Here is a 12,044-nt window from a genome sequence, read left to right as displayed (position 1 = left end):
AGGGTGTGATGCTCAGACCAGCACAGAGAGTCTCTGTTTTTCTGGTGGTTATATCCTTTGTTTTCGTTTTTAATATTTATTTACTTGGCTGTGCTGGGTCTTAGTTGTGGCACTCAGGATCTTCAGTTGTGGCATGTGAGATCTAGTTTCCTAAACAGGTATTGAACCCAGGCCCCTTGCATTGGGAGTGCAGTCTTAACCACTGGACCACCAGAAAAATTTCTGTATCTACTTTGTAAGTGGAAAACGAGCTGTCTTGTTTCCTTTATTGGTCTCTGGGCCTTTTGTTGGTGTAGGTCACTATTTCAGCAACCCTGCGATAGTATGAGACTGAGTATCAAAACCACAAAGCAGAGGTCCAGATTAGCTCATATAGGGATTTTCCAGGTAGGCAGGTTGTTGGTCTTGCCTGGTGACACTCATCAGTCCCTTTCCTGTTGGGAACATCTACATTTTGTGCCGACTCACTCAAATAAACTGCTTTCCTCAGATTTTTAAAAAGTATGTGACAGGAATAATCAATAGAAATCAGGAAAGGTAAGACTTACCAAAGACTGAAATACCAGCAGGCCATATTTCTCTGTGTTATCATCCAAAATCACAAAGAGTGTATCTAAGATGTCCTGCAGAAACTGCAACAGCATAAAAACCAGAGGGCTCAGGTCTAGGACCTTGGACACATGGTCAGACATTCAAACACCAATGAATTTATCTCCCAAACAAACAAAATCAAAGATCTCCTAAGACCTCACACTACCACTTAAAAATAACCTGGTATTCCATCTCCACCTAGCCAAGAAATAACTAGGTGAACTTTGGGTGTTTGATTACAGCCCAAGGGCCCTAAGAGAGACCTAAAGAGGCTCTTCCTGTTGGGTAAGTGCTAAACTTATAAGAAAGAGCAATTACCTAAAAAATTTAGACCACCCATGAAGAATAGCAATCTTGAAGGAAATCTAACTGATTTTGATGTCAAATTCATTTTGAGAAAAAGTGCCTACTTTCCTGGGACCCCGAAATTCAGTAGTCTCTTATTGTCTACTATGACCTAACTCTGTAGAGGACATCTGGATAAGGATGTGACAAGCTAGGCCTTACCTACAGAAACTTATTTTTTGGTCTAGAAATTAGTATCCCAGTAGAAGAGAGAATGCAGCTGATGAGGGATGTCAAAGAGGGTAAAAGATCTGGAGACAACATTTTCTTTTTTTGAGCAGGTGCCTTTTTCTTTCTAAGATGCCAAAGTCCAGGGAGAGAATAATAAATATTCATGGATGCTCCCAGTCTTCAAAAATCAAACCTAATACTCTGTTGGTCAAAATGTAATTTAATGATATAATGTTTACAACTTGCTTGAAAACAACATAAGGTAGAAGGCATGGATGAGGGATTTACGGGCAGGACTGGCCAGGGGTTGGTGACAGTCAGGGATGAACGACAGGGACGTGTAGGGTTATTTATTCTGTCTGCATCTTTGGATGCTTGAAATTTTCCAATAAAAAGTAAAAAATAATTAAAATGATAGCATATTCCCTTTACATTCTCTCCTGGCTGGCTTGAGAAAAATACTGATGCTAAAACCAGAAATACTGGTAGGATGTTCTCTTGTCGGGAATGTAACAACTCACCCTTAAAAAGATCACAGAGTTTTCATAGTATGTGGTCTGCTCTACTGGTGAAATTATTAATATGTTTAGAAGGAAACAATGCCCTGAGTGTAAATTTATCTTAAGTTTCAAAACTAGTTTGTATAAAGTTTCAAAAGCTTGTTTGTATAAAGAGTTCTTTTAAAAATTTATGATACTCTGATCAATTAACACAAAATTCATATAAGACTTCATAAAAGTACAAAGAAATACACAGACTTTAAAATTATTTCTCATGTGGAGACACCATGTTGTGTATTACTGAGTCAATGGAGCTGTAAAATGAAAGCACAGACAGTGCAGTGGTAACAGATTTGATCCCTGCAATGACGGAGCCAAGAATGTCCACTCATGGACAAGGTGCCTTTCTGAAATTGAATCTCTAGCCTACATTCCACTGCGCTTGCTAATCACCCAAAGCATGTCCATTCTCCTCAGTTGAGTTCAGTCCATTGTGCAGAATCCACCTACCAGGCTTTCACCATCGGGAAGTGCCTGGGGTTCTTCTTGAGCTCAAGTCAGGTGGGCAAACACCTGGCTTCTACACAGTGTGGAGAAGCCCTAGGGTAACAACTGGGGTTGGGCAGTGTTGCTGTCAGTTTGCTCAGGCCGTTAGGTGGGAAGTGTCACAAAAGCACATGAAGAGACACGTGTACCCCAATGTTCATCGCAGCACTGTTTATAATAGCCAGGACATGGAAGCAACCTAGATGTCCATCAGCAGATGAATGGATAAGAAAGCTGTGGTACATATACACAATGGAGTATTACTCAGCCATTAAAAAGAATACATTTGAATCAGTTCTAATGAGGTGGATGAAACTGGAGCCTATTATACAGAGTGAAGTAAGCCAGAAGGACAAACACCAATACAGTATACTAATGCATATATATGGAATTTAGAAAGATGGTAACGATAACCCTGTATACGAGACAGCAAAAGAGACACTGATGTATAGAACAGTCTTATGGACTCTGTGGGAGAGGGAGAGGGTGGCAAGATTTGGGAGAATGGCATTGAAACATGTGAAATGTCATGTATGAAACGAGATGCCAGTCCAGGTTCAATGCACGATGCTGGATGCTTGGGACTGGTGCACTGGGACGACCCAGAGGGATGGTATGGGGAGGGAGGAGGGAGGAGGGTTCAGGATGGATTTTCTTTTAAAAATTTAGAAAAAAATAATTAAAAAAAAAACAACAACAAATAGATGCTGAGACAGGGTGGGGCAGAGGGAAAAAAGGATTAAACTTTTTTCTTCTCTGTCCAGCTTTAGAACTGCTGATATTTCTGGATCATAGTACTACACTGTAAATTTTATTTTCAAAATAAATTTATATATAATAGTTTGCTCTGGGGAAAACAGATTTCTGTCTTAAAAGCAACTCCAAAGGTAAAATGAAGAAGGACATCTAGAACTTTAAAATCAGTTTTTCTATACGATGTCTTCATAGTTTTTGAAATACAGCATTTTAAACTCCATTTCTGTCTCAAATAGCTATAATTATCAAAGGAGCTGTACATTCAATATTTGAAAACACACACACACACACACACACAAAAAAGCCGTTGAGGCAGAGAGGAGGGTAGAGTTCTCTGGTCTGGACTCTTAAGTGAGAGACTGGGCAAAATCAGGAGTTCCAGTTCATGGAGAATATTTAGAGTTATTCTAGATAATCCAGAGAGTGGGGCCAGGAGGACACCAGGCTGGGTTTGTGGTAGAGGTTTACAGAGTAAGCAGAGAGAGGAAGCGAGCGGAGACCTAGAGGCATGCAGGTGGCAGCCCACACTGGGACTGTTTCTGAGAGGCTGCCCTTTAATTATCACTTTGCTTTCTGGGAAGAAAAACAAGCCAGAAAATAGGGTTTAAAAATTAAATATAGTTTCTAAAAGGTAATAAACCTGATGTGATACCTACTTTAAAGAAAGAAGCTAATTGAAAAAAATAAAAATAACTTTATCTCTACTCACTTAACTATATACCTTAAAAAGTGGTCTCAGGGGCTTATAGGCAGAAATCAAGGGGAAGTAAGGCCCTCTGCCCAGATTCTTGCTCAGCTAGCACGTGTGAACTAGGTGAAAGCCATACCTTAACAATTTCCTCCCCACTGACATGCCGCAGCCGCCCAAGGATGTCCATGATCCGGTCTGGAAAGGCCTTCCATTTCAGCAGAGCAAGGAGGTCCACTAGGAAGCAAGCCCCAAAAATGGTGAACCCTGGCTATGTCATGGGCAAGCAAAGCCTAGACTCCCCCTGCCAAGGGTGGGTGGGATCTAGAGAGACAGAAATAGCTGGAAGCAGTGAAACAGCCTCCAGAGTGCTGTGATCAAGGCTACAGACACATCTGTAAAACCACGGAAAACCCCTTAGCTTGCTATTACCAAGTGATTCCCTAAACTTCGAATGAGAAGAATTCCCTCACTACGGCATGAAAAAGCAGAAGCAACAATTTCTGTCTCTTGACAAATACCAGCAACATGAAGCAGCAAGTGGGGACAGTGCAGGGCTCCACCCCGCAGGCACCTGGCCTACCGTTCTGGGTGAGCTTGGTGGAAGAGAGCTGTGTGGAAATGAAGAAAGACTCTTTGGTGCTGCGCTGGAAGATGAGGCTGGAGGGGATGTTAGGGCAGCCATTGTAATCCTCTTTGCAGCAGGGCAGGCCCAGGTACAGAGCGTGGTTGTTAAACGTGCTATTCTCATCACACTGTAGGCATAAGTAGAGAACACAGAATATTTCTGGAACCATGCCACATGTAAAACATCAGTCCCAGGGATTTTGGGTTCTTGAGGCTGGACCTTGGACCTCAGGTCCTGTTAGAAGGGTGTTTCCTAAGCACTTTAAAAGTGTTTTCCATTTCTTCCCCCAGAATGGCTCACACGCCTTTTTAAAGAAAACATGGCGAAGCTCATGCCCTCTATCTGTTGTGCAGAAAACTTCGTGCCGGCTTTGCTGTGATAGCTGACAGAATCAGAGTCTCAAATGGCAGGTTTCCAAATGTAAAAGCCAAGGCCGTAATGGCACAAAGGGGCTGAATAACAGATTTCCACAACTAGTGGAGTGAGAAGTTGGAAACAAAGGCCCTGCTGGCGTGACCTGTGGGAAAAGACAAAAGCCTGCCCACAGGTGTCCTGCTGTCTCCACCTGCACTCCACCCTAGATCCTCTGGCCCACTCAGGGGGAACCACCTGACCGACAACCACATGTGAGAGTGGTCTGAGCAGGGGACAGACTCAGGCTCCGTACCTTGTACACGTAGAGCTCATGGATGTCATCGGAGAGGGTGGTGCCATCGTCCCGCATCAAGGGTGAGAATGCAAAGCCGAAGAGTTTCTTTTCCCCTTTGTCTTTGGCTGCAATCAGAGCCAAGCATGAGTCGTTCGGCCTCTCACCTCCCTTTCCAACAGAAATTCCCCTTTTCCTTATCACCTTGTGTGCTTTACTTCTTTGTCCCTTACTTTGTTCATTAAATAGTTAGCAACCTGATGGTAAGAAGGATCAGAAATGTACTAGGCTGAGTTTCCATTTATATCGCAAGGTACGCACGCTACCTAGAACCAAACAGAAACTACATAGCTAGTCTTGATAAACCAGGGGCTCTTTAAGAAGGAGTTTACTATATACAAAGGAAACCCCCAAAGAGGAATGACCCTGGCAATTATCCACTGTCCAAGTCAGACACTACAAAAGGCCAACAACATCAGATCTCATTTTTAAAAAATATTTCTTTTTGATGTGGACCATTTTTAAAGTCTTCATTGAAGTTGTTACAATACCTAACCAGGGATTGAACCCACAACCCTGGAACTGAATATAAAGTCTTAACCGCTGGACCCAGGGAAGTCCCCAGATTCCACGTTTTTGAATCACTGTCCAAAGAAGAGTCTCTGATGACATCCCACCTCTGTGTACACAACTCCTCATTTTCTTGCCCTGATACTAATAAAACTCTTATTTCTGTCTCAGAGAAGGAAGAGTTATATTTATATTCTCAAAGCAATGTAGAGAGAGAAATCTCACTCACTGGAACAGTGTCTGAACTCGAAGCGCAGGTGGGAGCCCCGGAACCGGTCGATGGGGATGGGCAATTTGATAATCTCTCCCCAGCGAGGACTGTTGCTGTGGTAGAGGACGAAGGAGTGGTAGGAACTCCTGTTGGGCTCTCCTGAACCCAAGCTGATGCAGTCCTGGAAGAGAGAAGCAGAGCAACATACCATCATACTGGAGGGGTCCCTTGGATTTCTCTGGACATTTCACTTCTTCCTTTGTGAGGGTCTCATTTTTCCATCAGGCCAAATCTATCAGGTGACTGAAATTCAGACTCTAGGGGCAACTGTGAAGATGGCATAAGGAGCCAGCAGTCACAGTGCTCCTTGTTCTCCTTGGAGCAGAGGCAACCGCACACACCACTCAGCTCACCTGAAGGAAGCTGAGTGGTGCCATCTGAATCACTAAGGCAGACTCTTCATCCTCATTAAGAAAGAAATGGACTCAGTGAAGTCAACCATACACAGAGCTTTCCAGATCAGAGAAATAATTAAATAACAAAACGGAGAGAACCGGTTTTCTAATCTTCAGCCCAAAGGTGCACTGGCATTTTATGTTGCCTGTGGCTGACTGTTCTTGGACATAACCAAGGTAGACCAGATTTAACTTGACCCCAGTTTCCAAATATTACTGTGAAAATGCAGTCCCATGCCCCCCGGGAAGCTGCAGGCAATACAATCCGGAGCAGCTCCCTGTCCACACAGGGCAGAGTGAACAGCTGAGAGCTCTGCTGACCCCCACATTACTCATGCAAACAAGAATTGCCTTAGTCCTTGAGGTGGGTTTTTTTTAATGACACACATATCTCTAATACCACATCTACCCTCCATTTCTTTCTATTAAATAGCTTTGAGAGATGACTGTACTAAGTTTACCTCTTTCCTTCTGTAAAATGTGGATGATCACTGCTGTTCTGCCTACCTCATGAGGCTGCTGTCAACACACAGAAGCCAGGTTTGTAAAAGACTGATTTGCCTTCTACCATGTGGCATGCAAACAATGCCTTCTCATTTACCAAGGACTTGACCATGACTTGACTAAGGGAAAAACTGACATAATGAAAGTAGAAAAACAGCACTCTGGGTCTTCTCTTTTAATCAAGAGTGTCAGAGGGTCCTTGTGCTGCACTGGTTGGAAATCACCTTTGGGGGCCTGAGTCTGATGTTCCTTGTCACATAACCTGGTAACAGCAAGTGGGTATACCTATTTACTAAAGAGCAAATATAACTTTCTATATTAGCTCTAGGACCTAATAACAGGTCCAAACGAGTGGGACCTAATAACAGTTACCAAAACTAAGCAGCTGGATGCTAGACAGGTGGCTGAAAAAGTAACATGTAGGACAGAACTGTAGGGAATAGGTCTAAATGAGGACAGGAAGGATTCAGGTCAGACACTAGGAAGAATTTCTGAAAAGGCTGTATGACCCTGGAAGTCATTATCAGAGCATACTGCAGGGTTTCCCTGAAGAGAAGCTAAGGTGGAGAAGAGTCTTAGGAAGTGATTTGAGTTCAGTCCCTCTTGAGGAGGATGGGTCTCTGGACAAAGTCCACAGAAACACTAAAATTATTACAGGATTAGCTGCCATTTCAAACTGACCAGCAAACCTTACCTTCAAGATTTCGCCGTCTGCGTAAAGCACATACATAGTCACTTCAATATTCTTTTGAACACTCTTTCCCCCTCTCTCAAAATCCCCCTTCTCCAGGGTGAGGTACAGGTCATTGCGGATATCACCTGCGGGGAAAGAAGTGTCACGCATTCATGACTGCAGAAGCCACTGTGCCCCATGTGCGTGGAGGACAAGGCTAGCATCTGGATCCTCCAGGGTTCAGGGAGGTGCTCAGGGCATTCCAAGCTTGGTTAATAACAATGGATGTTCCACCGGTATCAGTGCAGCAGTACTCAGGTGGGTTAGTCATGTGCCCTCTAAGTCTGAATCTTAAGGCTGTTCACCACAGCTTGGCTAGGGTGGGAAAAGGCAGACTGTGGGGGACTGCTCAACCTCTCTCCCCTCCAAAAGAATGGCTGTAATCTAATCCTCCAAAAGAGGAAAGGTTTTACAATCAAAAGGAATAGCACTTCCTTTAATCATATCTACGTCTTAACCACTAATTCCTCGTCCTTTCCCTCTCTTTGCTACCTTTTCTTTTGGCAGCCCTCCATCTTTCTGAGTCTGCCTAGAGGATACACTGCTCCTTCCTTCTGGAGGCTTACGTAGTTTCATTCCCTGCTGGGGTGCCAGCAGGTCACTGGATGGGCAAGTTTTCTTCTTTTTGTAGCAAGTGCTCTGGGAGCAGATGACTCCCCAAAAGCGCAGGTGCCAAAGCACTGGGGCGACAGTGTTGTGCTCCTGTGCTTTGAGTCCAGCCCGTGCAGCCCACACTGGCTGCTTTAGAGTGGGCAGGAGCAGAACCAGCTGCAAGTCTGAAATGACCTAAGTCTCAAATGCCTTTTTCTTTAAGGGGGGATGGAACTGTCTGTTCATGTATAAAAGGAGCTTATATGGGCTGCTCTAAGCTTCTAAACCCGCAAAGTGACCAATTTTACTTAACACAAACTAAGAAGGACTTTTGACTTGCAAAAAAAAAAAAAAAAGTAAAGCCTGTGGGGGGGGCGGGATTTCAAAGGAGAAAATGACAAGGGAAACCAGGTGAGGCCAAAGTGAGATGTGTCGGCAGCCTGAAGAAATCAACTGAAAGTTAATGGAACAATTCATTAACTTGCAAAGCAAACCAGTTCAGAAATCAAATTCTTTCTACTTCAGTTTCTACAAAAACTGGCACATCTAAGTCTGTTCATTACTTGGAATCACAATGACATAAAGAGGCTTTGTTTTTGGTGAGCTACTAAGCTTTCTGGTTTGGTCAGGTACTTAATGAGAGCCTCTTTTCCGCACTGCCCACTTCTCTAACTGTGGGTGTCTGAGTGTCTCTTACACATGAAACAGTGATAGACTAAGACTGGCCCATATCTTGGGCTTTAGGGGTCTTTACGTCCAAACCTTCTGTTCTTCATATTGCCTTCCTACCCTATGAGTACTGTCAATTTTTTTTTTTTTTTTTTTGGTCACATAATACTCTCAAAAGAGCAGTCCATGAGAAACAATTATTCTCTGACAATGCAGAGAACTTTAACAAGCGAAAGCTATTTCCCTAAACAAATAGCCCTGAGGCTTCACGAAGGGAAGAAGAAAATGTGTTCTTGAAAATCACATGCAAATGCAACTGCTGGGCACGTGGGTCCGACTTCAGGGGGTCCATCCTTGCAGTCGGTACAGACTTTCCTCCTGGGCTGAGCAGAACCTCTACTTTGAATTCTGATGAGTCTGGAACTTTAATCTTCCTCTTTTGAACAATCCTACTTGGGTCCTCCTTCACTTTCATGCATTGGAGAAGGAAACGGCAACCCATTCCAGTGTTCTTGCCTGGAGAATCCCAGGGACCGGGGAGCCTGGTGGGCTGCCGTCTATGGGGTCATACAGAGTCGGACACGACTGAAGTGACTTAGCAGCAGCAGCAGGTCATTAAAAAGAGCACTTGTGTGCAGGTAGGGTGGGGAAGGCAAGCAGGAGGAGAAGGAAAACTCAAATTCATCAGTTTGCTACTGTCAGAACAGAGGATGAAAAAAATCAGCCCTGAAAGTAAAATTCAAAATTACTGGGAACTTAACTATATGGGGGAAATCAGAGTTGGTTACACCTTAAATTTTTAAAAACTGGAACAGACACCTCAGAGCTTTCTCCTGATAATAGCCTCTTAGTTACATATTAGCTTTTCTATGGAACTTAAGTAATTATTCAATTTCTAGGATGATTTGGCATAAAGTGAATAGAGAATTTTAATATCTAAAGAATAGGTGCTTTGTTTAAAATTACCCTGGTTTAAATCAGCACTCTCTGGAAGTTATTCTCAAGACAATTCATGTGACTCTTCAAAGCAGATGTTGGCTACCAGCAACAGTATTCTAGCTTGTACAAGCATTTTAAATTTCTGTGGCTCTATACAAAAGGTAACATATTATAGTAAGTATGTCCCTAGATGGAACATTTAAAACTTTTCCTAGCATTGTATGATATAAAATACTAATATCAAATTGAACATCATCTTAGAGATGGATAATAACAGAATTTGGTCTGTTTTGGTTTTATAGAGTGAGTTCATAGTTTCTGGGAAGCTTCTCCAGGGTATTTTAAACCAGAATGCCAATTTCAAATGAAGGACTGAGCTAGATATTCCTACAGGTTTCATTCTTTTAAAATTTTCTATTTAAATAGAATGCCTTTTGTGATCATCTAGAAAATGTGTAAATACACATAACTGTACCCTCTGAGTTACACAGTGAAGCAGCTTGATTTCATCAGATCTTTCCTCTTTATTTACAGAATAGATCTGCCTAGAACCAAGGCCATTCTCAGTCAGAAGAGTTGCAATTTTGTAAATTATGGCTTCAATTTTGAAAACAGCTCTTTGTAACAGTTAATGTAGCTGGGGCCTTCTCCTCAAAAGCTCTCTGGAGGATCATTTAAGTTGAACTCTCCACTAATTCTCAAGGAACTAGAAGAAACAAATGTGAAGACCTCCAGGATGTAATGAGCCAGGCCTGCCTTAGAGAGAGCTTCCCAGGGTCCCCACTGTTCACAGCTATCCTGATCGCATGTTACATGTTTACAAAGACTACTAGTAGGATCATGGGTTAATACTGTCTCCAGGAGGCTTGTGTAAACTTTAGTACCAGTGGCCGGGAAATATTACCAGGAGAGGCATGAAGACAGGCACCTTACAATAAGGATGGGAAAGAGAAGGCCTGAGCAGCAGTTTCTGTGATTAGTTTGGAGACCACTGCGTATATCTGAATCATCTAGGGAGCTTGTTAGAACTAGATTTCGAATATTCACCCTTAGAGATTCTAGTAGGTCTTGGGTGGGGCTTGTGTACTTGTATCTTTAAAAAGCATCAGGTAACTCTGATGCTCTCCAGGGTTTAACATCAGGGGACCATAAAGTGTGGGTCTGCTGGGAAGATGCTAGTGAAGTCTGTCTGGGGGTGTGGAACTGGGTAGCTCTTAAGACAGCATGGAGGATTGATGGGACGGGTATGGAGGGGGGAAGCTTTCTGGAAGCAAGTGGGAGTGTGTATTGTGGAGGGCAGCCCTGATTGCATTTGCTAGGTGTCCTCTGCTTCCTAACATTGGCAGAGCCTCTAAAAAGCATCAGCAGTGCCTTACATCTCTGAATGCTTGGTGCTCAGTTGACACGCAACAGAGTTTCTTGAATGGGAAGATGAATGAATGAGGCTGTTCTTGTAAGAGCGCTTCAGAATAAATAATCTTTGTCCCTTTTTCAGTTTCACACAGCAGCCAGTGACAGCTGTTGGTAAAGCTGCATGTCAGAGAACTAGGGACTTAAGAGTCGGCAGAGGCTGGCAAACTTTTTCTGGAAGAGGCCAGATAGTAAGTACCTTTCAGGCTTTGTGGGCCACATGTTCTTTGTTTTCACAACCCTTTTAAAACGTAAAAAACCATTCTGAGTTGGCAGACAGTATGAAAGGCTTCTGGATTTGGCCTATGGGCTATAGTTTGCTGATACAGTGTTCAACTGTCTAGAGCAGCGTCACGACCCAGCAACACTCCAGATTCCTAGAAGTCGACACAAAACAGATGCTGGGGAGGGAGCCAGGTCAGGGACCTGAGGCTGTCTGATGATGTCAGGGATTGGCCTGAAACATTCTGGGGTCCTTAGAGACAGAGGTTTCAGAAGGAAGCGGTGCTTTGCAGCTACCGGAATCTCAGGGGGCTGGGAAGCACTTGGACAGAGCTGTATCCAGCAGAGAACAGCGTGTGCTTCAGTGGCCAGGCCTGATCATCCAAAGACCTGCATCCTAGTGTGACTCTGGAGAAACAGCTCATCACATGTTTGCAGGTCTCCTCTGAAAGCAGCCTCTACAGAGGTTTCAGAGTCTTCGAGGTCCAGCTCAGGCACCAGAGTCTCTGTTAGCAAGATCGTCTCTTGCCAGACACGCCAGCCTTACTTGGAGTTTGGGGGGCACTACGTCTTGCTTGGATTCTTTATTACATTCATGTTCCTTCTGTACAAATGACTCACACCACGTGTGAGGCTCTGGGTTCAAGGATAATAGTGTTAACTACTACAGTATTTAGAACTTGTCCAATTCGAGACAGGATTAGAAAGAGCTTCTGTGGATAGTGCTTTCTTTCCCTTAAGACCACCTAAAACTAGAACGCATCTTCTCCAAGGAGACACTGCAGCCTGCTCGGGATGGGGCTAATTCCATCTCTTGGCAGAACAGGAGTCTCCTGACAGCATTCACGGAGATGTGGAGATGTTAACTA

The 12,044-nt window shown here is 43.5% G+C and overlaps 1 protein-coding gene across 11 annotated transcripts in view; it reads right to left on the bottom strand.

The window, feature by feature from the left end:
• Nucleotides 1-12,044, bottom strand: part of DOCK3 (dedicator of cytokinesis 3) — a 304,174-nt gene that overhangs the window by 77,333 nt on the left and 214,797 nt on the right. For all 11 annotated transcript variants that reach the window (XR_003507883.1, XM_027523616.1, XM_027523617.1 and 8 more), the window contains 6 exons: nucleotides 7,306-7,430; nucleotides 5,671-5,833; nucleotides 4,893-4,999; nucleotides 4,181-4,352; nucleotides 3,737-3,834; nucleotides 549-632 (listed from right to left, as the gene is read on the bottom strand). Coding sequence is in view for 10 of the 11 variants with exons in the window: in XM_027523616.1 (XP_027379417.1) it covers nucleotides 549-632; nucleotides 3,737-3,834; nucleotides 4,181-4,352; nucleotides 4,893-4,999; nucleotides 5,671-5,833; nucleotides 7,306-7,430 (749 nt within the window). In the remaining variant the exon portion in view is untranslated. The remainder of the gene's footprint in view (nucleotides 1-548; nucleotides 633-3,736; nucleotides 3,835-4,180; nucleotides 4,353-4,892; nucleotides 5,000-5,670; nucleotides 5,834-7,305; nucleotides 7,431-12,044) is intronic.

The sequence above is a fragment of the Bos indicus x Bos taurus genome, chromosome 22 (assembly GCF_003369695.1).
Source record: "Bos indicus x Bos taurus breed Angus x Brahman F1 hybrid chromosome 22, Bos_hybrid_MaternalHap_v2.0, whole genome shotgun sequence".
Classification (NCBI taxonomy): domain Eukaryota; kingdom Metazoa; phylum Chordata; class Mammalia; order Artiodactyla; family Bovidae; genus Bos; species Bos indicus x Bos taurus.
Note: the sequence above shows the minus strand (reverse complement) of the source record. Positions and strands in the feature narration are given on the sequence as shown.